At 45.7% G+C, this 27,314-nt stretch overlaps 1 protein-coding gene across 1 annotated transcript in view; it reads right to left on the reverse strand.

Moving 5' to 3' along the window:
* Positions 1 to 1,123: 1,123 nt before the first annotated feature.
* Positions 1,124 to 27,314, reverse strand: part of LOC146868232 (ATPase family AAA domain-containing protein 3-A) — a 347,678-nt gene continuing 321,487 nt past the window's right edge. The window contains exon 16 of the mRNA XM_085609537.1: positions 1,124 to 1,638. Within this exon, the coding sequence (XP_085465663.1) occupies positions 1,459 to 1,638 (180 nt within the window). The 3' untranslated portion in view covers positions 1,124 to 1,458. The remainder of the gene's footprint in view (positions 1,639 to 27,314) is intronic.

Below are 27,314 nucleotides of genomic sequence, written 5' to 3' on the forward strand. Positions count from 1 at the left end.
GGCAGCGTACATGCAGGTCACTGAGCGCAGAGTTAGAGCAAGGTGGTTATCAGCAAGCTTGCTCAATTTGAGTATGGGGAAAATAGTGGTGAATTGTTAGTCCGGAAGACACGAGTGGTTAGAGGATGAAATTATATCGAAAGTCCGATAGTGGATAGTAATGGTAAGGTGTCAGAAGAGTCTGAGGAAATAGTGAAATGCTTTTATAAAGTGTTTGAGGATCTTAACTCTGGAGCTCAGAAAGTGCTCTTTCAGGGTAAAGGAAGTGGTTAGCAGAATTTAAATTACCATCCCTAACTAGTGCTGAACAAGAAGATCTACTGGAGGGCATTATGGAGGATGAAATCACCTTGATAAATCCCAGAATGGGAAGGCAGAAGGCCCTGATGCTCTTTCTGGGGAATTTTATAAATAGTGAAATAAATAATAGTCCCAATATGGAAAGAACTGTTTAACTTCTTATTAGCGGGGCTCTCAGAAATCCCTCATGTTGGAATGCCCTAAAAACTCTACTCTTGAAACCAATTAAAGACCCCAAAAGTGCAGACTCATATGATGGGTCCAGTTGGTTAAATGGTCACAAAATGGTTTTGATTATCTAATAAAGCGTCAAACAAGCACATTCGATAAGTACAGATGATGGTCAGGCAGGGACTTGTGTCACCACATTCAAACTATGCTATGAATTAACTCGGTCAGTTAAAAACACAGAGCTGTAAATGTTAACAGACAGTAGCTAGGAATTTGGCACATTTATTGCTAAAATTCCCAACACTGGAAGAAATGAGAGGGAACTACCCGAATCCTGTATTATAAAAATTGATGTAAAATAGTTTTCAGAAGAAACTCTTTTTATAATGAAGAGCACAAATAAAGTTCTAGCAAAGATACTCGGACTCTCTTTAAAATCCGTGCTGTATTGATATAATTAGCGAGTTTAAGGTCATATGTGTTGATTCAATTCGTTTTAATAGACTTGTTTTTTTTTTGTTAAATGTTCCTCTCCAGCCGTCTCCCACCCCCCACTTCCAATGCGAAACCACAGACGGAAGACAGCTTTGATAGCAGGTCTCCTGCTATGCATAGGAAAGGCCACACCAATTAGCAGAGCCAGGCTAACAGAGAGATTCATATTCCTTTAATGCAGCAGCCTCATCCAAATTTAAAACAATCAGAGTCAACGTCATTCGTGACCTACAAATATATTATTATAAAAAAAGAGAAAGTAAACAAGTTCGGAATGAGGATTCGGATCGGAGGCTGCTGCAGCATGGCACGTTGGTGGTTCGTGGTCTACGGCCGGTCATGTTGGTGCATGTAGGGGTGTGGTCCTGCAGCCTCCACACAACAGTACACGTTGTTTCTTGCATGTTGTAGTTGGTGGGAATTTCTAGTTTTCACACCCTCATCCACCAGGAGCTTGCTTCAAACCCCGTGCTTCTTTACTACAAGTCCACCTCAGACAGGCGTTCCTTCCAGGAGTGGCTGTAGTGGATTTTTGCCAGGCTCCGTGCTGGCATCCTTGCCCTCAGCCTTCAGCCACACCATCTTCTGCTGGTGCTGTCGCACCGCATCGGCAACGCGGGCATCAATCATAGCCTCCGTCAGGACGCCATCTTCGGAGGCGTAAGCAGCAGCCTGCGTATAGGGGCAGAGAAAGATATCAGTTGTCTACTAAAAACAGGAAGCATAGTTCACAATCACAAGTCACACATTCTTAACTGCTGCTTACGACTGTAACCCCATTGCATCATTTTGATATATTGAGGGCTGTATCAAACTGGTCACAGCACCCCGTTGTAGTTAAAATCGCATTAAACATTTTACACTATCAGGATCACCAATCCAGTTCAATAAAGTATATTTTTGCTCTAACCCAAACAGCTGGAATGAATTAGACTCTTTTTTTTTATATAAACATCCAATTGAAGTCGGGACTGTATACAATGAGGTCCCGTTTACACAATCCCACTTTAGCCAAAAGCTGTATTCAATCATATGCACCTGTGGTTCGGGGACCCCCCCCCATGCGACTGTTTGGAAAATTAAATATTATTACCAGATTTAACGAAGTAAATACATACAAATGAAAGAATTGGACATTGGAATATATACATTTAGTCTGTTTTCTTGAGTCATTAGAGCATTGGAAGTACACCAAACAGAAGCTAATATGGACGAATGGTGTCCTCAATTGTAGCAGCATTGGTATGCACCTACAAAAAGAGAGCATGCATTAGGAGCAAAAAAAGAGACAATTATATGCTAGAGTCTAGCATACGGTTTTATCTTTTAGAGACAATACTACATTTTTAGAAGTGCAAACCATCCCATTACAAGTTCGATCTCTACATTTTTTGTTTGTGAAATAAGCAGCGGCGGCTCCTCCGCTATGGGGGAGGAGCGTCGCCCCACTGCCCACAGAGGCAAACGAAAAACAATGATCTAAACGCAGATCATTTTATTTTTCGTTGTGCGGCTGAGTCTTGGGCCACAACACTGCAGCAGGGGAAGGAGGAGTGGTGGGGCCCTGTTGACGGTTTGGCCGGCCATTTCAGGACGGACCAAACCGTCATGCGCACTAACATCTATCTAACCCAACTGTGGGAGAGAGATCAGCAGGCACAGGCTCCCAAGGTCCCAATGGAGCGCAAAACCAGTGCGCTCCACCCAATCCCTTTGCAGCTCTCATGATGACAGCAGCATCGGGATTAGCCTCACTCCCTCCTGCGTGGGTCCCACCTGCGCTGCCCCCTCCCCACCTGTGCTGCCCCCCCCCTGCGCTGCCCCACCACATTTCCCCCTGATGGCAGCTGCTACTGGAAATAAATAAACAATTTACTCATTTGTGTATCTGCTAGGTATACATGCTTGTTTTTGCATTTCTGTGTATAGTTCTGAGGTTTAAATCGTAGAAACCGCCTAGGCGGGGTCAGCTGAGAATCTGAATGTTTTCATTTAGTCTGTTTAGAATTTAAGATCACTCTTAATATACAAGATGTGAAGGAACATTTTTGCCTCTGAAGCAGGGCTCAGAAAAAAATGGTACACTTGTGAGATATGACATGAGGCAGAAAAGTTGACCAAAACGCGGGATGAGTTGCAAGGATTGCCTCATCTATTCATCCAGCAAAAGAACCAATAAGCAGTTTACGCGGTTTTCCATTACATGTGGCTGTTGGTACAAAAGCTTTGTGAAACAACACTGAAAGAACAATATTTAAATATCAATCTAGATGATATATCCAAATGGGAGGTAAAAATTAAGCAACAGATACAAGTATTTCTTCATCAATGGAGTACATTTTCTCTTCAACAATGCCATTTATAATTGCAGGCTAGATGAAATGTTGAGCATATTTGGCCAACTAGTTTGCTTCCTCGAAGCCAAAGAACTGCTTCATACTAGCATATATACAAACTTACCCAGTGCACATGGCATTAACGTCAGTAGAAGTAGACTTTTTTTTTAGGTCTCGCCTACGCAGCGTGCATGCGCTGGATAGGAAAGAGACCTTTAGTAATCGGCACAGCTTTCCCTGCAAAAATGTGCACGCGTTGCATTACTTCCAATGGCAACGCGTGCACGTCTGGAGATTCACTTGCGGGAGCGAGCGGCGGGCGCCATATGTTATCAATTATCGTGGCACCAGCCGCTCGCTCCCGCAAGTGAATCGCGCAGGCCCCCTCATCTCTCCCCTCCCCCTGATGCCATGCGAGGCGCACGCGTGCTTGTTCAAAGCTGAGGCCGTTGAACCCGCCCTCCTCAGGAAGGGCAGCTTGGAGACAATCTGTTCAGAGTTTAAGAAACTCGACTGTTCCCTGAACCCGCCATTCAGAAGACATCTCCTAGCTCTGGTACTGGCGTCTCGCTGCGTCCTGCAGTCGAGGAAGATCCTTCAGAGGGCGAGCAAGGCAACTGGAATGATGTGACAATGGAGAACCGAATTACGCTGCCGAGATGAATGAATTATGTGGCAAGAAAAAGCAAGTTGTGTGGCATCACTTATTTTGCTGTTTTGTCATTATAATAAATATTAACACTATCTGGGCAAAAATGTCACGTTACTATGGCAGATTACAATCGACTAGACAAATCAGAAACTGAAAGGTGGCCAGTTAACCTCAAAGGTTCTGCCCTTGAGAAGTGCCTCAAAATGAGATGTTTTGAAATGTTGCATGCTTCACCTAATTGTTGCTTTATTCAATGGTTTGCTCCTATGCGAGCAACATTAACTCTCATTTTAGTGTTTTCAGAGCTGGTGAATCTGAATTCAGTTTTATTTCAGGAATTCATTCATCAGATCATAAGCGCCAGGATACTGGCCTCATCCGCGATTAGTGCACTACACAAACAGACAAGACATAACATGACATGTGAGGCATTTTTTTAAAGTAACATTTCATTCTTGCGAGCTAAAAGGGCTTTTCTTTGTTTCAAACTAAGTATGCAGCAAGTGGATGATTAGGCGGCAAATGCATGAATTCATAACTATGCAGAGAATGTCTAACACATCAGTGTTTGAGACCGCAAAGCATCTTTGTGCAATGTACAAAAGTCTTTTTGGAAGTCAGATACAGTTTTCCAAATCACAAAAGGGCATTTGTGACATAGCATAGGAAACTTAAAAATAAAAAAAAATTTTAAATGAAGTGATACGACCGTAGCATGGAGGTCTGCTGTCCCTAATAGTTCTTATTTTCTGCATTTACGGGCATTCACAGGGAGCTGCAAAATTCCTCCTGCTCATTAATATTCATGAGGCAGGAAATTGTGTGACCTACTGCCAATATCCATATATCCATTTTTCCATGCTACGATTTAATACATCGGATGCATCGCAAAATGCTGGTCGGATTGCAATTCATCAGTGTGCAATTTGCTCATGCTAGTTTGCGACTTGCCCAATAATAGATTAAGCTCTCTAAGCGGAGAAACAGAATAAAGATGGGTCTTCAAGGAGATAGAAGGAAAACAGAACAAACTGGTGCATGGATTTGCAAGCTACAGGAAACTGATAGTGGGACCACAGAAGAGCACATGGAGATGCAGAATTATGCTTATACCATCAATTGCTAGTCTATTAGCAGTCCAATGGCAGCTTCCCCACCACTGTGGACCTTATTATGTAAAAGGGGCTGTGACTTCCCCATAGCCCACCAATCAGGAACCTCCTGCCCAATTACGAAACAATGTTACAATAAAGGGCAGTAACTTTCCCACCAGCAGTAATCTGGACCATCTATGGTAATAGACAGGCACGGTCTTACTTGGATGGGAGCATCGCTGTACAAATAAGTGAACACCTAACATCAGCAACGAGCCTCTTTCCATGAGAAGGCATCCTGCAGCCGCCCATGACTTAGAGAGGGATTCCCCTCAGGTGGCCCTATGTTCTCCTGGATGGAAAAGGCCAGGATGGCAGGAAAGAGTCCATCTGCATGGTTAGAGTGAGAAGTACAGGTCATCCCTCTCCACCATGGCTTCACCGCTGGGTTGGGAATCCACTGCCCACCCAAGGGAGCATTGCGTGTTAGGAAATATTAGACACTCAATCCCAATAAATTGCATTATCTTCCAGCACCTCAGATGCCAACAAACTTAAGAATGCTAAGAGACGGGTTAACAGAAAGTTAAGTGCTATACAGAACAAGCATTGGCATAGCCAATAGGTCTCGCCTTTGGGACCGTATAAGTATTTAGTTTTCAAGCACAATATCCTTGGTGCAACAACATCAACTGTTGCATGGCCAAACACTTATAAGGTCCCAAAGGCAAGATCTATTGGCTATGCTAATGCTTGTTTTTGCTTGGTGTTGTGATTTTCAGGCTTCTACCAATAATCTCTGCGGTCTCTCTAACTGACCACTTGCGTAGGCTTGTAAAAGGATGTTTCCACATTGCAGCTCAAGTCCCACGTCCAAAGTATCAAGTGGCCGCAATGGAAGGGGCGCTTCCTACATATCTACAATTTAGAAACGGCACTTTACGAACAGAAAGACAAGAGGGGAAGAATCAAAGGGAGGAGGATCTGGGGGCCGGTCTCGACCTGGGCGTCTTCGTTCAAATAAGCCGCTGGGTTTTAGGCCGGGCAGCATTGGGTTAGCACCCGGAATGAATGAATGAATTTTTTATTTTGCACCGATCTCCTGTTTATTTTTATTTATGGCTAATTTAATGAAATTTGTCATTTTGTAATGTATTTATGTAAAACTTGCTGCTGCAATTGTATTTCGTCAATAAAAAAAGGTAAAACAAAAAAAAACACTAAGTATCAAGTGGCCATAGAGTTTATCAAATATATTTCTAAAGTGAGGAAGAAAGATATCCTCTCAGTACTTAGGGTGCATGTATTCACAACAAATACTACATCTCTTATTTTTAAGCCCAGATTTCATAATGGGGAAAAGGAAATGGCTGTGTGGTGCCAAGGAGTTTTAGGAGGTGCCCCATTCTGGTGATTTTTTTCGTCTCTCGCCATTTTTCATATTACTATTTCTCCAGTATAGCCATATTTTTAAGACCGTTTGTTTTCACTGGTTGTGTGGCATGTCTGCTTGCCGCCAACACACAAGTGCTCTTGATTATCCGTATGTGCAGAAACTGAATTTAAGAGCATGTTTCTAGGACAAACTAACTATAGAGAGGAACTGAAGACCGAATTTGAAATGGATTCAGGTGAGACCGGGTAATCGGACATTTGGTTGTTCTTAGCGTTAATGGGTATAATGGGCTGGTGCTACTTCTTTTGGACGTTCTTAACGTACAGAGTTAATGGCTATCAGGGGGTCATAAGGTGGTGCCGCTTCATTTATACATCAACGCTAACTGCACAGCTGGCCGCTGACATGGCAAACTCACTTGTTTATTTATTCATGAATGAATGTTAAGGCATGGGGCAGTGGGTACTCCTGTCCTGTGGTTTGAGGGGATTTTTGGGCTTTGCTACTATACAAGTATGGGCGTTTTTGGTTATGCTTATTAAAGATGTGGAGGCTTCTGCATACTGATGCCCCGTGGCTTGAGGCGGGGGGGGGGGGGTTGGCTTACGGAAATGCGCCCCGTTTCCATGCTTTTGAACAGGACTATGGAAACAGGGGGTGGGGTTACCATGGTTGATTCTTATTATGGTGAACAGCTTATCCATCTTTGTCCTTCGTTTGGTCCTGGCTTCCATGCACGAGAGACAGTGCATTTATCTTGAAGGACTTTTACGGCCAGGGAGTTTAAGATCTGGAAGGCTATTTGGCTTCCTTGGGCCCAATGGTAATGTCATCATGTGTGGAGATAATGATGTTCGCCTAGTACGGCACTCTTACTGGCAATCAGCACACCCATCTGGGGTTGTGCTACGTGATCTATATAAACATTTATGATCTTATTTGGTACTCGTGGTCATACTATGCACATCATGTGAATATCTTAGATTACAAGAAGTGGGGATTTACGGATCTTGTTTGATTGATATTCAAATTAGTGAATTCTAGTGAATATATATAGATTCACTTAAAAAACCATAGGTTTCACACATGTTATAGTTAGGTGGATATTTCACTCGTAAAAAAACAATGAAATTCCACCGTTATAGTTAGTTCAGATAACTATAACTCGCGCGCCCGCAATCCTCTGCTCATGACGTCACATATTACATCACTCATGACATGGTCAGTGGCATCACTCTTGACATCACTGATGACATCATCCTTGTGATAGAGTGGCGGTCACGCGAGTTATAGTTATCTGAACTAACTATAACGGTGGAATTTCATTGTTTTTTTACGAGTGAAATATCCACCTAACTATAACATGTGTGAAACCTATGGTTTAAGTGAATTTGCAAGGTTTTTTAAATGCTAATTCCTAACTATAACGTGTGTGAAACCTATGGTTTTTTCAGTGAATTTTTGTACGGTTTTTTAAATGCTAAGTTATGTATGTATTATTATTTATTTTATATATTTATTTTTCAATAAACTACGTATTAAAATTGTTATTTTTTTTTATGGATTTTCACCGTGCGCGCACCCCCGCGAATTAAAAAAATTTTTTTTTTAATGTTTTTTTCTGCCTTCGGGGTCCTTCAGGGACCCCCTGACAAAGGCTAGGAGGTCAGGAACTCTCTACCCTGCCCCCTTTTCACGTTCGCCACCTTCCTTTTCCACTCTCGCACTGAAATTAAACAAAATGGCGGCCGACACTTCCTGATTTCGACCGATTCGAACGTTGACTGACATGTAACAACCAATCTGAATTACGCTCGCGCACGTTGGGGTGCGCGGCTATAGATATGTATGTGCTTTTAAATGCAATTTTCTCAGGAACTACTGAACAGATTGACACCATATATGCAAAAGGCACATCCCTGACCCGAGGACTACCTCTCTGCCAAATTTCAAGTAATTCTGTTCAGCCGTTCGGGCTGTACCTTCGACTAAAGGTCCTATGGGAAAATGCATGGGGAAAACGCGTTTTGGGACCCCCCTTTTTTCTCGGCCCCTGTAGTCCTCAGGTCAGGGAAGTGCCTTTTGCATATATGGAGTCAATCTGTTCAGAGAAAATTGCATTTAAAAGCACATACATATCTATAGCCGCGCACCGTGCGCGCACCGTGCGCGCACCCTAACGTGCGCGAGCGTAATTCTGTTTGGTTGTTACATGTCAGTAGGCCGTTCGAATCGGTCGAAATCAGGAAGGCTTGGCCGCCATTTTGTTTGTTTTCAGTGCGAGAGTGGAAAAGGAAGGTGGCGAACGTGAAAAGGGGGCAGGGTAGAGAGTTCCTGACCCCCTAGCCTTTGTCAGGGGGTCCCTGAAGGACCCCGAAGGCAGAAAAAAACATTTACATTTTTTTGTAAAAAAAAAAATCGCGGGGGTGCGCGCACGGTGAAAAACCATTAAAAAAAAATACATACATAACTTAGCATTTAAAAAACCATACAAATTCACTGAAAAAAACATAGGTTTAACACACGTTATAGTTAGGAATTAGCATTTAAAAAACCTTGCAAATTCACTTAAAAAACCATAGGTTTCACACGTTATAGTTAGGTGGATATTTCACTCGTAAAAAACCAATGAAATTCCCCCGTTATAGTTACTTCAGATAACTATAACTCGCGCGACCGCCACTCTATCACAAGGATGATGTCAAGAGTGATGCCACTGACCATGTCATGAGTGATGTAATATGTGACGTCATGAGCAGAGGATTGCGGGCGCGTGAGTTATAGTTGTCTGAAGTAACTATAACGGAGGAATTTCATTGGTTTTTTAAATATCCACCTAACTATAACATGTGTGAAACCTATGGTTTTTTAAGTGAATATATATATATATATATATATATATATATAGAAAATACAGGTTGCCCTGGATGAGGAGATCACACCAGAAGGGGTATCGCACACAGCAGACGGCAGCAGAGACCTTCAGCCAGCCCTTCATTCCCCAATAGGTGACTGCCATACGCGTTTCGAGCATGTAATGCTCTTGTTCACTGGCTCTTTGCAATGCACCAAGGACAGCAGTTTAAAGTGGAAACAGCATTTATTGAGATAAATAGTCCCGCCCACATAGGCGTCAGCGAAACAGGGCATGATGGTATATGTAGTGAAGCCCATCGTAGCTTGGACACAGTTCCATCAAAAACCTGGTTAGGTACCGCTTGCCCACTTGCAAAGTTCACTGTAAATGTCTTACCCAAGTGGGTTTGAAGAATAGTAGGACCACTTCCAATCCTGCCAATAGACCCGCAAACCAGGCCCCCTTCAGTCCAAGCAGCGCTCGGCAATTCGAACACCAAGGAGCCGCACAGCAGCGGCGGGACCTCCTCGCGGCTAGGCAGGCCGCTACACAAAGAAAATACAGGTTGCCCTGGATGAGGAGATCACACCAGAAGGGGTATCGCACACAGCAGACGGCAGCAGAGACCTTCAGCCAGCCCTTCATTCCCCAATAGGTGACTGCCATACGCGTTTCGAGCATGTAATGCTCTTGTTCACTGGCTCTTTGCAATGCACCAAGGACATATATATACACACACACACACACATATATATATATAGATAGTCGGTGGATTTATTTTTTGCACAACTGGGGCAAAATTGGCATATTACTTGGGGATATGAAAATAGCACTTACTTTGACTGGAATTAATTAAATTATTTTATTTAGGTATTTTTGGGACACTATTGCCCCATCTAATAGTTGATAAATGGTGAATCTTAATCAATCTGATTAATCTCTTCAGGTATTTTATGGGAGACACTATTGCCCCATGTAATATTGTGTCAGCTGCTAACTCTTGCCAGACTTTGCTTAGGAATATGGATATCATTGAATTGCATTTTGCTTGACACGAACAATGAACTTGGATATTGGTAATATCAATCGATGAACCAGGAGTCTAATGAATATTAAGCCATATGTCCACCTCAATCCATATATGGGGGCAAGTAAACACAACATAGAAATTGGTACACAATCAAAAGAAACAAAAAAATATAAATATTAAAATATAAATTGAACTGTGGAGGAAATTGTTTAAATACATTATTGCATCAATAATGGTATATACTACCAAACTCCTGTATAACTTTTATCTATTTTGATTGACCGATTCCTCTCTTCTATGTTTTTAAAGGGATGTGGGAAGTAACTGTGGAGGTCCCCTTCCTTGGTGGGGTTTCCTTGCACATATTCTCCCACATGGGCTTAATGATTTTTTATGTTTTTGGACTATGGGCTAGTGTATTGACATTGTCATGCTTGTTGTTTATCATTGTATAAAATGGACCATCAGTGTTTGAATTATTGTGATATTGGAGTATGTGTTCTTGTTTGTGGAACTGTTTCTTATACATGTTTTTGTACATCATTTACAGCCCTAATGAGGTTCAAATGACTTTTTGAACGAAATGCGTTGGCTGCATGTGTGTTTAGTGCATTTTTATACATTACACGAGAATTAAATAAAGGAAGAATCATTTTGAAACAAAACTGAAGATTTGTGAACGGTTATATTTCTGGGTGCACCATTCCACTTTTTTTAAATCTGGCGGCTGGTACTGCAAATGAGGTGCACTAGGCTTTAATCGATTGGAATGGTGTATGGCGGTGCAGATAACAGGTCCGCCGTTGGTGTTTGATTTTTCTGCATGCCAAGAAAAAGCATCACTGTTCAATTAATAAGTCACCACAGGGCGCTTAGGACCAGGCTTGGGCTCTTTGGTAATTCAGGTGGTCTAGAACTGACATACTTACGATAAGATCAAAAGACTGCCAAAAGTATGTTATAAAGATTTTTGTGCTGCTTAATGTCCGTTTCGAGTGGCAAAATGTACAAAGGTTTTTGCCTGCCACAAATGGCACAATTTGCAGAATATGCAACTGCAAAAAGGCCCTTTCACATATACCAAACCCTATTTTGCGATTCAGTAACCTATTACCGGATCGCAAACAGTATTAGGAAGGTGCGTGTTAAGGGTGCCTCTTCCGGACAGCAACTCGCAAGGGTATGTATGAATGTTTTGCAACCGGAATGCAGTCGCAAAACATTTGCATTTTACCACCAACGTCAAGTTGGTGGTAACCCAGGCACAAACGAGAAGAGGTCCCAAATGGACCCTTCCCCTTTGTTAATGATTTTGAAAACTTTTTTAAGAGCTGGCAGTGGTCCCAGGCACAACTGCCTACTCTTAAAAAATGAAAAGAAATCTTTTCATTGTTGTTTTTGAAATGCAACCCATTTTCCTTTAAGGAAAAGGGACTGCATTTTTTTTTTAAACATTGCTTTATTTAAAAGCAAACACATTGTGGTCTGCTGTCTCAGCAGGTTACATCCCTGTGCTTTTAAGCCATTCCCAATCGGTCTCAAATTGCGACCTACCTAATAAATATTAATGACGTAGGTCAATTGCGACTCACTGGGAATCGCAACAGTGTTAAACACACTGTAGCACATAGCTGTGATTTGCTAACTGCGAATCATAAAAATTTGCTAATGGGAAATCGCAAACGGGAAACTTTGTACATGTTTGGATGTTAAAAGCATGGCGATGAGTTGGTAAAAAAGGTAGGCACTTTCTACTGCAAATGGCATCAGAATGATTGTACCTCGAATTAATTTTTGTCTCATTCTCACGTGTGTGATGTCTATTCGCTGTATGGTCTGGTGAGGCTCCAGTGGCCTTGATTCCAAGAGATCTTTCAGGTGAATTTAGTAGCATTACCCATGCTCCACAGGGACTAAAAAGGTTGAACTCCATTTCGGGAAATCTTAGGACTCTTTTGTGTAAAGCATGGACTCCAACAAGGATACACAAGAGATACTACATGCCAGGTTTTCTCGGTAACAACTATCTTTGTAAATGATTCCCATTAAAATGTGTCGTTTGTAACAAAGTATCCCAACTAAGATATCCTGAAAGTCCAAAATGAATCTGGTCCTCTAGGACGAATGTACGACCCTGTTTTAATACATTTAAAAAAAGTTTTTTTACAGAGTTTTATATATATTGCGAACTTGACCCAAATCGGGTATCAGAGCGCTTTACATAGCACCAGTTACATTACATGAGGACACATTCATTTTTTTGTTAGGCACGGGGAGATTAAGTGATTTGCCCAGAATCACAGGATGTTCAGTGTCATTGCCGAGACTCTAACCCAATTCCCCAGATTCGAGGTAGACCGCCCTAGCAGTTAGGCCAACTCCTCTCCCCATTGTTTTAACTCTGACATATCCATCAAGCGCAAGGAGAGAATTGAACAGCTGAACTTTGAAATTCAACAGCATAGTGTTCCCTTCTGTAGCAATCCGATGAAAACACAGTAAAAGCTCTTTGCACAACCACCAACCCAAGTCCTCAAATTCACCCCGAATCTGCGTAAGTCGGAATTTCCTTGTCTACAGAGCGGATCTGGTCTTTGCGCAGTTCTAAAAGAATTCCTCATTATTGCGACCACTTGGTCGATATTGTTTAGTGCTTCTGTATACACCCTCTGGCCGCATAAATGGGAATCTCCATGCTCATTCAGCGGTCTAAATCCTTCTTCCAGCCCTCCAAGGACGGGGGGCCTGCACTCTTCCATGCGTAGACATACTCCATCTTGGCCACAACCAGTTCTAACCATAACAAGGCCCTGTTACCTACTGCTATCAAGGTCAGTGGTGATGTGAAGGAGAGTGAAATTAGGTTCCCAGGGTAGTCTCTGAACCAGCACTCGTCCCAAGTATGCAAGCAGCCCCTCCCAGAAGGGAATCAGGAGTTCACATGTCCAAAAAGTATGTAGCAGGTTCCCTCTAAGCGCTCCGCACCTCAAACAGTTTGGCTAAACTCTCGCCCCCATTTCCATAGTCGCTCTCATGTAAAGTAGACTCTGTGGAGGTATTTCAGTTGGATGTGTATAGACTGAGAAGCAATTGCTACTTCTCTGCGGTTGGAGGCGGGCAAAGGCCTCTCTCCAGTCTTCATCTGTTAGGGTTCAGAAGTCCACAGCCGACAATTGGTCACATGTATCTTCTGAATAATCAGCAATGATCAGTACACACAAGATACCTTATGAACAGTCAGTTCATCTAGTAGAATCGTGGCCTCTATGTGGCTGTGGTCCAGTGCAATCCTGGTTCAAAGAGTTCAAGATTGGGTGTAATAGCGGCTCATTATGCATTTTCTAAAAAGCATTCGGAAATCTGATACCCAACTAGGAACCAAAAATCTCTAATGCAAGCCTTTAAATGATTTAAACAAAAGGTATTCAATGAGAACAACAAGGACCTGCAAATTGAAAGTCTCCAGGACATACCGGGCACCTGCTGGAAAAATACAGACACCAAAGAAGTAAGAAAAAGCCATGTCTGATTCCTGAAGAAAAAAACAACACAATGCATGGATTCAAATCTACTGAACAATCTCAAAGTTCAACAAATCTGGTTTAGTTCAGAGGAAACATGCCGGACTAATGCATGAGAGCAGGTATGCCAGCAAAGAGCAGGGACAATGCATCACATGGGGTTAGTGATGTCTCCGTCCATCAGTCTCCTGAAGAGTGAAGAATTACCAAATTAGGTGAACAGAGATTCTGCACAATAATATCAAAAGTGGGATTTTGCTTACTATCACTGGATTCAAGAATACTAGGAAATGTCCTGGACTGGACAGGGCCTCGTTGTCCTGTAAAAAGCCCCTGGATGTTATTTATAATAGACAGGGTCGAAACGTGCAGATCAAGCTGTGACGGCGATGATGTAGCCTAATAACTACCCATATCTTCCTGGATTTGTAGTTTTTTTTTGACCTGTATAAGATAGGGTCCCACAAGGGGACAGTATCTACTGATGCTGAAATAGCCGGCCCTGCTTAATCGTATATTTTTTTTTACACTGCGTGTCAAGACCTCTCTGCGAGACCCGGTTTACAATCACTCAAAAGCCTGGCCGAGACAGATAATAAATGAAATGCATTTTCTTTCCCCACGAATCCTACAATGGCAGTCTTATCGTCACCAGGCTCTGATGTTTATTTTCGTGCGGCTCGGCATGTGGAGAGCTGGGCAGGGGAATTACTCCCCGCCGAGGGCTCTGGTTAGAGGGAACGCCTCGCTGACACCGGGATATTGACACGAGAGAGAAATTGGTTTTCCATCATCCGAAATGGAATTAGCTGACATGGGCGGGTGGCTGCGCTGGGGAGGCGCTGGCCGCAGACGTCCGCAGGCCAGGCGCCGTCATCCCCAGGCACAGGCAGACACAGCGTGGCATTCTGGGGCGACGCGCACAGCCCGGATGTTAGATGGGCTGCAGCGCCTTCTGGCTCCGCGAGAACCCGTGAAAATGCGAGCACGAGGCCGACATTTTATGAGAAATTTCGGCAAATATTATGCTGTCAAATACTTAGTTTGAAATCCCAGCAGGGTTTCCCCGGCACTTCTTCCTTACGAGGGCGATAAAAAAAAGGTATAATGAACTGGGTAGTAGTTATTCTTAACGCTTGTGGGCATGAAGACATTTAAGGGATTTGTGTGTCTAAATTAATATATCGTACATACAGGGTTTGATCACCTGTAGATTCCTGGAGGGACAATCGGTGCTTTATTTGAGCCTCATTATTTGCGAAGGGCACTTATTTGACCTCATTGGACATTTCTTGAGAGCAAGGGGGTGGCGGTGGGTAAACACACAAGGTGAAACAAAGAGATAGACGTAAAACTCTTCACAGATGGAGAAAACAGGAACCCTCAAGTGTGAGATAGAGAGGCAGGCATTGTCTGGGGTGGAATAAAGAGGCATGAGGTGGATTCTGGCTGAAGAGGGGTGAAGCCCCGAAACCGGTCCTTGGATCCTTGTTTCCGGTCCAGAGAGGACCTGGCTTGGCAGTTCGGGCTGGACTGTACCCATGAGGCACAGGGTCAAAACTGATTTGCATAAGGCTGGGTTCAAACTGGAACGGCATGGTGAGCAAAAAAACGATGGATTTAGGCCCAGATCACTGTACTGGGGTGAATGTATGACATTGTTCTGCATTCTGTCCATCAACTGTTGTTTTTGCATTTGTCACCCCGAGTGGGAAGGGTATGCCCAGGAAATTGCTTTGTATTTCTCACTGTAATTTGCCCGCTGTTCTGGGCTTGCACTGCCTCCCTTTTTTGCTGTTTTTACTTTCCCTCCATTACTTGGGTCCCCTCACTCCCCGTAGCCCCCCTGGTTCCAACTTTCCCACCGCTGCGTCCCCTGTGGCCCCGCCCCCCTCGCTCGCCCGTTCGTCATCCCACCGACCTCCCAGCTGCCCCTCCCTCCTACCTCCCCTTCTTAATGGCGGCCGTTCCGCGGTGAGGAGCGCGACCATTGACCCTGTGTACAGGCAGGTTTGCTCCCCCACGCCGCACAGCTAGCTCCACCTGTCTGTGCCGTGCCCCATCTCCGCTGCTGCCGCAAGTTCTAGCCTGCTGTGGCCGTTCTCGCTCGCTTTGTTTTTTCTCACTGGAAATTGCTTTGTATTTCTCACTGTAATTTGCCCACTCTTCTGGGCTTGCACTGCCTCCCTTTTTTGCTGTTTTTACATTCCCTCCATTACTTTGGTCCCCTCACTCCCCGTAGCCCCCCTGGTTTCAACTTTCCCGCCGCTGCGTCCCCGCCCCCCTCGCTCACCCATTCGTCATCCCACCTGCCTCCCAGCTGCCCATCCCTCCCACTTCCCCTACTTAATGGCGGCGGCTGTGCGGCCGCGCTGAAGGCAAGCCTAAGGCAAGCCCGTCTGCATCCGTCCGTGCCTGGACCGCGCCCAGTGCCATACCCCCTGGCCCCCGCGACACCAGATGCCGCTACGACGCCAACCTCCTCCATGCAGTCAATGCCGGCCGATTTACCACCTGCTTTCAGGCCACCCCGCAGCGCACCCACAGACCCTTCACCTGACGAAACTGCAGCTTCACCAGCCAGCATACACCAGCACGTCCTGCCCCCACACCAAGGCAGGCCACAACCATCTCAGATGTATACTGCTCAACACCCGCTCTGTCCACAGGCATGCCGTTGAACTCTGGGACCTGCTCGACTCATCCTCCCCGGACGTCGCCTTCCTGGCGGAGACCTAGATGAACACCTCATCGGCACCAGACGTTGCCAAAGCCATCCCGGAGGGCTACAAGATCACCCGCAGGGACTGCACCAACATTGCAGGAGGAGGAGGAATTGCCATCGTCCACAGGAACACCCTCAGAATTTCGACCAGCACCGAAGACACCCTCAGCACTGCCGAACACCTGCACTTCCAGATCCACACCGATCCCAACACCACCCTCAGAGGAACCCTCATGTACAGACCTCCTGGACCCCGGCCACAGTTCAGTGACTCCATTACAGACATCGTCAGCTCGCACGCCTTGGCCTCCACAGACTACATCCTCCTCAGAGACCTGAACTTCTACCTTGAGAACGCTAACAACATCAACTCCATCACACTGCTGGACAACCTCGGTCTCAAACAGCTCGTTATGACACCCACCCACTTCGCCAGACACACGCTCGACCCCATCTTCTCCGCCAGCAACCACATCACCTTCAGCCTCACCACCAAACTCCACTGGGCCGACCACCGCTGCATCCACTTCTTCGAGAAAAAAACTGCACATAACCACCCGCAACGAATACCCCACCGCAGCTGAAACAGGGTCACCGAAGACCAGCTTATCACCGCCCTTGCCCGAGACCCACCAACCAACACCGACACCAACACAGCCGCCCACAACCTCAGGCAATGGATCGACGACTGCGCCAACACGCTCGCCCCGATCAAGAAACCCTCAAACAGACGCACCGACAGAAGGGCCATCTGGTTCACCGCCGACCTCCAAACAGACCTGCCGAAGACTCTAGAAGAAATGGCACCGCGAGCAAACCCCAGACAACCACACAGCCCTCAAGAACGCCTGCCGAAGGCACCACCAACTCATCCTAACCGCCAAAAGGACCTCCTTCAAGGAACGCATCAACAACAACGCGCACAACAGCAATGAGCTCTTCAACATCGTGAAGGAACTCACCAACCCCAGCCCCAGCTCCAATGACATCCTGCCATCACAAGACCTCTGCGACTCCCTAGCCATCTTCTTCCACCGCAAGATTATAGACATCCATGACAGCTTCAACACTCAGACGCCCCCTACAGCCGCCGACACCACAGACTCACCGCCCCTGGTGACACCGGCCTCCTGACCTCCTGGAACCACATAAACGATGAAGACACCCTCAAAACCATGAACACCATCCACTCCGGCTCACCGTCAGACCCCTGCCCCCACCACATCTTCAACAAAGCGAGCTCCATCATCGCACCCCAAATTAGAAAGATCCTCAACAGCTCGTTTGAGACCGCCACCTTCCCAGAAGGCTGGAAACACGCAGAGATCAACGCCCTACTCAAGAAACCCAAAGCAGACCCTAAGGACATCAAGAACTTCCGGCCCATCTCCCTGCTACCATTCCCGGCGAAAGTCATCGAGAAGATCGTCAACAGACAACTGACTCGATTCCTCGAAGAGAACACCACCCTGGACTCATCCCAGTCGGGATTCGGCAGCAACCACAGCAACGAAACCGCCCTCATCGCCACCACCGACATCAGGATCCTGCTGGACAACGTTGAAACAGCGGCCCTCATCCTCCTAGACATCTCGGCCGCCTTCGACACCGTCTGCCATCACACCCTACACACACACCTCCACACTGCAGGGATCCGCGACAAGGCCCTGGAGTGGATCACCTGCTTCCTCACCGACAGAACCCAGAGAGGCTGCCTCTCTCTATTCCGATCTGAGGCCACCAAGATAATCTGCGGCGTACCCCAGGGATCATGCCTCAGCCCAACCCTCTTCAACGTCTACATGACACCACTCGCCAACATCGTCCGATCGCACAACTTCAACATCGTCTCATATGCCGACGACACCCAGCTTATCCTCTCCCTTCCAAAGACCCCGCCACCGCCAAAACCAACTTCCACGAAGGAATGATGGCCATCGCCGAATGGATGAAGAACACGCGCCTGAAACTTAACTCGGACAAGACGGAGGTCCTCATCCTCGGATCCACCCCCTCCGCCTGGGACAACTCCTGGTGGCCGGCCTCGCTGGGAGCTGTACCAACAACCACCAACCACGCACGCAACCTGGGGTTCATCTTGGACTCATCACTGTCAATGACCCAGCAAGTCAACACCGTCTCCTCCTCCTGCTTCAACACCCTCCGCATGCTTCGCAAGATCTACAGATGGATCCCCATGGGAACCAGAAGGATGGTCACCCAGGCACTTGTCACCAGCAGGCTGGACTACAGCAACGCCCTCAATGCTGGAACCACGGCCAAACTTCAGAAGAGACTCAAACGCATACAGAACGTCTCCGCACGCCTCATCCTCGACATCCCCCGCCACAGCCACAGCCACAACACTGCCCACCTGAGGGACCTGCACTGGCTCCCCGTCAACAAGAGGATCACCTTCAAGCTCCTCACCCACTCTCACAAAACACTCCATGACGTCGGACCAGCATACCTCAACAAACGACTCACCTTCTACACTCCCAACCCGCCAGCTTCGCTCCGCTGCCCTCGCCACCATTCCATGCATCCACCAAACGACCACCGGCGGCAGATCCTTCTCCCATCTTGCCACTAGACTCCGGACCTGCTGACCTTCAGGAGACTTCTCAAAACATGGTTGTTCGAGCAGTAGCAGCTCCCCCCTCCCTCCCCCCCCCCCCCCCCCCCTCAGCGCCTTGAGACCCTCACGGGTGAGTAGTGCGCTCTACAAATGATTGATTATCAGCTTCTACACCAGACAAATGTTATTGTTAACATTGCATTGTATAGATTAGGTCTCGACATAAATTAAGAAGCAATATGGCTTGAATGGGTAGATCTGGTACACCTGTATTAAGTACTTAAATACTTCTCCCAGAGGAGAGAGGCACAACTTCAACTCAGAAAACATGCATTTTGCACAATTACATGGTCTGAAGAGGTGAGGTGCATTACAGTATGAATAGCAAATGTATATGTAAATGGCACGACAATAGAAACTAATGTTAAAGTGAATACAACAATGCATTCAAGCAAGTATTAATTTAAATAAGATGCATAAGATCAACAGTTGCTAGAATTTTTTTATCAGGATGTACTTTCAAATCAGAATGTGCTTTTAAAATTAAATTATTTTATTGACATGCACGTCTAAATATGTTTAGATTCGTACTCACATTTACAGCAAAGCTGATTAACTATGTTAGTCTGTTTACCATGACTTTGCCGGTTTCCGATCACGGGGGTTTTATGCATGTTAAATGTCATAACCGAAGTGTGCCTCGATATGTGAGCAAGCCCAGTGAGGTGTGCGAAACGCGTCATCCTGAGATATATATATATATATATATATATTTGGGCCCCTACGCTTGCACCCACTGCTGTGCGTGCCAGACTATATTTTTCAATCTACAGTTCCTTTTACGCCGCTAGGAACATGCAAGCAGAACATGGGCCAAGGGTAGGGCCTGGACACCATCCTTGTGGTCCACTCAGAGCATTTACCCGCCATCCGGCTCACTGATTCATCAGAAGGAAGTGGGCATCTCACTCGAAAACCTCTGATGTCAAACTCCCTCTCGGACTAAGGCAGGCATGCCAGCCTTCCCGATTCAGGCGGGAGACTACCGATGTCAAGGCTAGTCTCCCGCCTCCCGATTCCTGCAAGCAAAAACCCGATTCCTTGGGGTTTCAGCTGACAGGGCTTGGTATTGTGTAACGTGTTAATTGTTCCAGCAATAGAGTGGCGATGCAGGGGTTCTAAAAGGGGTGACAAACCAACAAAGCGTCATTAACAAGCGAATAGTCTTTTAAAGACCTGTGAAGTACTCTGGGGCTGCTGTGTGGGTGCCCGGGAAGCTGTTTCAGGTGGGGGTGGTGGTGGGGGGGGGGGGTGGTATATGCACTGCCAGCATCCTGCCAGGCCAGTGCAGAGCACTTGCATCACCCTCTCTCTGCCTGCCATTGGCTCCACGCTTCTGGAAGGTAAGAAAAAACGTGCATTTGCGTTTCAAAGGTCCGATCCTGCAGCAGCTCACTTCCAAAGCCCATACATGACAGTAACCCGATTCAAGGCCCCATTCTGCCGATTTTTTTTAAAAAAATCTCCCACTTTGCTCTTCTGAAATGTTGGCATGTATGCTAAGGTGAGCGGACGTTGACCATGGGTACAGGCGGGAGCCAGGGAGGCCCACGTCTACCCGAGTTTGACTTCATAGGGTCCCCTGAGAAGATGACATTTGCTCCCTTCTCCTGAGCGGAAGAGCCCGGCTGCCGAGTTGGCCTTAGTGCCCCGCAGGTTTGACACAAGGACAGCCGTTTCTGTCCCCCTATTTGCCATCTTGACAGCCAAGGGAGAGGCGGCGTCCGAGGTTCCTATTTTTAGAAAGTCATTTATATAAAATCGGCCGAGTGTGAAGCGCTGGCAGCTGCAGTGTCGCAGGGGATGCGCAAAGGGAATCTCCAGCCACGCAGGTGGAGGCCGAGCTTCAGAAAGGGAATCCACTCAAGCAGGTTAAGACCGAGGATAAGGGGTAGAAAGGGAATTTCCAGAGGCACAGGTGGCGACTGAGCTGCCGAGAAGGTATCTCCACCCGGGCAGGTAAAGTAGAACCATGATCTCCGGAGGCACAAGTGAAGACAGCTCCAGAAAGGTAATCTCCACCCAGGCAGGTAAAGTAGAAAGGACATCCCCAGAGGCACTAGTATAGACTGAGCTCCAGAAAGGTAAACTCCACCCAGGCAGGTAAAGTAGAAAGGGATTCCAAGAGGCACAGGTGAAGACAGCTCCGGAAAGGTAATCTCCACCCAGGCAGGTAAAGTAGAAAGGACATCTCCAGAGTAACAAGTAGAGATCAAGCTCTAGAAAGGTAATGTCCACCCGGGCTGGTAAAGTAGAACGAGATCTCAAGAGGCACGAGTAGAGACTGGGCTGCAGAGAAGGTACTCTCCGCCCAGGCTGGTAAAGTAGAAAGAGATCTCAAGAGGCACAAGTAGAGACTGGGCTGCGGAGCAGGAATCTTCAGACTCACAGTGGAGACTGCACCACAGACAGGGACTTTTCAGATATACAGGTGGAGACCACCAATATACAGAAAGGGATATCCAGACATGGGGCGATTTAACTGCAGAAAGGGATATCCAGATATGCAGGAGCCTGATCTGCACACTGGGATATCCAGAAACATAGCTCCGGGTTAGGCTGCAGGAAGAGATGTACAGATGCACAGGGCACCAAGGTGTACACAGGGATAGCCAGAAAAAAGGGCAGAGAGTGAGCTGCAGAGAGGGATATCAAGACACACAGACACCGAGCTGTACACAGGGATAGCTAGAAATAAGGGCAGAGAGTGAGCTGCATAGAGGGATATATCAGGTTACACAGGAGACTGAGGTGTACACAAGGATAGCCAGACATGACACTGGAGAGTGAGCTGCAGAGAGGGATATCCAGGCACACAGGAGATCGAACTGCCCCCGCGCACAGGGGAGACTGAGCTGCAGGATGGCATCACTATCAGTGCACATGGAGACTGAGATACAAAAAAGGAATCCCCTGCCAAGCAAGCAACGGCTGATAATCAACCACAGAAAAGGAGTCTTACGGAACACATTTACTCGGTGCTCTGGGACTTATTACTGTAACAAATTGATGGCTCTCAGTTTGGGACTTGGCACACATTTTGTGTTGAAGAAAGAGTTCTTTGTTCTCAGTAGGCTTGATCGATTTAAAAGAGAATTTTGAATAAGATTCTGAAATGAATTCTGCTGGGAGGCAGGGCAAAGTGCAGACTGAATACAATCACTTCTGAGGTTCACAGTCAGTCTAGCTGTTCTTCCCGTTCTAACAAACTATGTGACTGGAGACTGATGGACCAAGGTACTTATAGGTGGCGTATAATCTACGAGCGGTACAGTGATTGTCTCAACTGCCATAGAGTATGTTCAGATGACAAATGCTGGAGTCCTAGCATTGTTAGCCAAATAAATACTACTTTATTCATGAATGCTGTCCCCTCCAGCTGGATCAGCAGCAGTCTATCATCTACAATTCTACACATATTCGAGATACTAGCTTTTTTGTTGAGTCAAATTAAAAACAAGCATTTGCAATGCAATAGGTCTCGCATTTACCAGAGTTTAAGCTGTTGGCATTGTAAATGACAATGCATTAAATTTATGTTTAAAGAAAAAAAAACATAAATAAAAGGCATTTCATTTACAATGCCATCAGCTAAAACTCGCGTAAATGCGAGACCTGTTGCATTGCAAATGCTTGTTCTGCTTTTATTGTAGTGATTTATAACTGTCTATATGGCCCTTATGATACAATAAATATTGTGAAACACGTGTTGGCTCTTTACTGCTGTCACATTACTCTATAATAAAAAATATTATTTTTGGATACAGCCTCTCGTCTGTTTTGGTGGGTAATAAAGTGCATGAGAGGTGCAGTCATGTGCAATTAACAGAAGCGTCAACGCCCCAGAAGAACGGAGACTGGTACTCGGTGTAGATGAGCTCAGAAACACTGGCTCCTTTTTCAAAAGTAAATTGAATAACTTGAGTGATGAGGGGATGACTTACAAATCATTTCGCATATTAGTGTCCATTTATTTTCCTGTTCGCTATCTGTAAGGATCTTTTCTATCTGTGTTGTGAGTTTTTTATATTTGTCTATCTGTGCAGACTTTTTCTAGGGCTGTCTGCGACCCTGATGCATAGTTCAAGAAGCAAGATAGTACCCAGCAATATATATTTATTCTAAAATCACATATGGCGGTAGAAAATTGGAAAAATCTAAATGGAACATTCGGAGATAGGCCTACTCACAATAAGTGCTACAACAATCTTCCAGTGAAAGGCCGGAAGTGCATGTCCAAAAAAAGTTGGTAATAGATGGCCAGTTTTAGAAAAAAAACCACTCAGATTTAGCTAGCTATATCGACAGCATGAACAATGACCTGGAAAACAAACTTCACTCACCACTAGCATGCTTGCCGTTTTCCTGCACCTGCCTTTTTTAATTGAACGATGCCATGTCCAATTGTTGGCTATTATAACATTATGCATTGGGGGCGAAGGAGAGCAGGACCAACAGAGTGTAAGAAAATGAAAGGCCTCGATAATATGATTACTTATTGTCTTTTCTCACCCTTAGGTCTGCTGAAAAAGCTGAATAAGCAGAGGAGCATTTGGCAAGTGTAAAGAACGCCCTCTTCATTTAGTTTACTATTACATTATGGCTTTCACAGGGGCGAGAGTGCCATTAACCCTATTGTCGAGGAGGCCGATTTCCTTTGTGCAGACGCGCAGGAGCCATAGAATTTTTGTCCTTGCATTTGGTCTATTTGTCCATCAAATATCACTGATGAAAGGACCCGGGCAATCTGCGAAGGACACAGGCCTCCGGGAATCCTCATTAAACTTCCGAAAGTTTTTGCTGTCACTCGCTTTGAAAAGACTCTTGTCTCGTAGGGCATCTGTACGAAAGCTAGCGCCGCCACAGCCCTCAGTGAGCAGGGCCATGCAGCCCGGCCCAGACAAAAGGTGTGGCGCCCGGGCAAATGGCCTTCGTTTCAGCTGCGTCATCGGTCACAGCTTTCACCACAGAAAGGCTTAGAAAAACATGTTTATTTAACTTGGCTTCCCGAACAAAGAAAAAGTGCAAGGGAAAACAGCCAATCTGTTGCTTTTACCCTCCATGCGTACTGAAAGAAAAATATGTTTTTGATCCCGGAAAAAAAAAATACCACCACACTGCTCGACCAAAACATTCTCAGACTCAAAAACCTTCTCAATTAATTGGCTTGAGTGATTTATGGACTGTTGGTGTGCGGACAATTGGAACACATGTTAAAATTAAAACAGACAAGACCACAGCGAGATTATTTTACAAAATACAAGCGTCTAGTAAACAATAATAAAAGTCTGCTTTGCTTTATCTCTATATCCTATTATCGCTCTATTTGAAAAGCCGATGGCTCTATTTCTTAAGAACACAACTTCTTACGACTGGATTTACTTCAAGAAAAAGAACATGTTTGAACTTTGAATGTTCTCACTCGTGGAATCCTCCACTGACAGGGGGGCTCTTTTGAGAGGAATGCACTGCATATATTAACAAGTCTACCCTCGTTTCTCGAGTAATAACAGGTTTCACCGCGTGAGGACGTTTCACCGCGCGAGGAAGGGTGACGCTGCCCTTCAGGCGGGTCTCTGTGACTCATCGTCCGTCATCACTAAACGCACAGAAACTATACCACTGACACTAGAGGCCTCGGTGGACAGAATGAGGAGAAGAGAAGGTGTCACGGAGACCGGCATCTGCAAGTGTGCAACAATTAAGACCCTGTGAAAAAGCAGTGCCATGAGCTGGAAACGTAAAGTCTTAAGCGAATGGCAAGGGGTAGGGTTTCCTAAGTGACAAACATACGAGAGAAATAAACACTAGCTATTTTGACACGCGAGACGCGATGGTGTGGGGGGAGGGAAGCGGGACTTCTGAGGAAAACTGGTGTGAAATAGCAGCAGGGAAGGGGGCGGAGAGGGGCTACGAGGGGGGTAGGGTTTCCTAAGTGACAAACATACGAGAGAAATAAACACTAGCTATTTTGACACGCGAGACGCGATGGTGTGGGGGGAGGGAAGCGGGACTTCTGAGGAAAACTGGTGTGAAATAGCAGCAGGGAAGGGGGCGGAGAGGGGCTACGAGGGAGAGCGACATAAAGCTATATGGCTGCTTTGTGCGCGTGCACGCCTCGTGCACTGTAGCTCTATGCCATGGGAAGCACTTTCAAAAACTCACTTACAAAATGTCCCAAAGAGACAGCTTTCGCTGTCTCAGCGAGACCTAAACAATATGAAGGTGTTTAAACACCCCCTTTGTTTTTTCTCATTTTGTTGTCCTCAAGTTGTACGAATCATCCCCAGTTGTACCAACTGGCATTTCCAGGTGATACTTCCAGCCAAGTCATGCCCTCCAATTTCCAACAACTTTCTAGGTCTTTTTACACAAAATGTTCTTCAATGTGGTGTCAAAGGTGGTGGCTGGCTGCAGTACCACCAGGGCCGCAGGATGGCGTCCATCCATTGTAAAAATGAGTTGTTCTCCAATATCAGCTGTAGCAGATTCAGTTCTTTGCAGCGGGTGCAACCCTGGCGGCCTGGTGTTCAGATGGCTAATTTAAGAGTAACACGGCAATTCTCGGACTACAGCCACACCTATGATTTTAGTTGAAAATGGGAATGAAACATGGCAGATATTTTGGTCCTACTCCTTCAGAAGGCAGAATTAACACTTTGTTCGGATTGTTTTGGGCCAGTTTGCAGTGGGACTAAAGGCAAATCAGAATGGACTATTTTCCATCACTTTCTGTCGATGTTGAAAAGAGACCTATGGATTTCAGTTAGCCCCAAAACTTGCATTCCCAGTCGCTGCTATGGGTGAAACAGAACAATAAAAAAATTGTCTTTCCTTTTGAACTCGATTTTGGCACATTCGTCTTTTCACTCTCGACTTCAGCAGCTTTTCTGAATGTTGTTTGTCATATTTTATCTGCTCCCACTTTGACGGCACCTTTCCCAGCTTCCCTTCACAATTGACAGGGAGCTCCGAACTTTGCTAATGAACATAAAAGGTGGAAAAAGACGCTACAGATGGCGACTGTTTAAAGGTGTTCATGGCAGCAGAGCCTGAAGTATGTCTGCAAAGTACTCGAGGTTTTATGTACTCTTGTACACAAAGTAATTTCTTGGTCAAAGGTCTGAAAATGCTGGCATGATTTCTTTCATGTGAACTCAACTGGGGGATTGAGCTACATTGTATAAAGCCGCTGAGGTACAGTCGACCTCCTATCACTAATGTCTAAGAACATCTAAAGACTTACAGGCCGGGCACGAATGAAAACTCACACTTTGTATCAAGAAAGTAAGTGCACATGTGATACTGTAACGGTTTTTTAAGTTGATTACTTGTAGATCAATCAAATGTTGCCCAACTGGGATTGTTTAAAAAAAGAAAAAGGACCCTCGCCCACGCTAGGTGGCTTGCTTTATCATCGGTGTCGCTTCTTCACTGGTACCAAATTGATACTCAATGCGCTTGTCCAGAGCTCTTTGGATTCTTTTATGAATCTGGAAGGTGCAGAGTCCCATGGGTCTCTGTATTAACTGATAACATTATAAAATGTTAGTGAATGTCCCCGCCACTAATGTGGGTGGCCCTGGGTAGGGTGTAGGACTCTGCCGATTGCACGGTGGAAGGGTGGGGCAGCACCGACAGGGCACTCGGCTCATGATCTGTGAATATAGCAATTTTAAGGCTCATCACAAAAGTGAACACCATAGTTACAAGGGTGAGGGCTTCATTCTAGAAGACAGGCAGAGCTCATTAGGCCTCTGTTACTCATCCCCAGCTTTTATAGATCATGCCTACCGAGTGAGATGGGATCCTAAGCCCAAAGAAGATGATCTGCAGACTGGGGGAATCACCGGTGCCCATAAATCTTCTTACCAGAAGTAAAGGTGTGATCCTGCACAATCTTCCTCCCTCTGTGCCTCCTGAGAACTGTGAAGTTCAGATTAACACTCTTTTGTGTGACTGGGGGGCTGCGAGGGCAATGCTGCATGTATACATCTTCCATTAGAATAAAACTTAATTCATCCACGACAGCACTATTGAATTCTGGGAAGAGTCAGTGCAGGCTTTACGTCTAGTCCCACCACTAGGACAAAGAGAGC

The sequence above is a fragment of the Triturus cristatus genome, chromosome 1_2 (genome assembly GCF_964204655.1).
Source record: "Triturus cristatus chromosome 1_2, aTriCri1.1, whole genome shotgun sequence".
Lineage (NCBI taxonomy): Eukaryota > Metazoa > Chordata > Amphibia > Caudata > Salamandridae > Triturus > Triturus cristatus.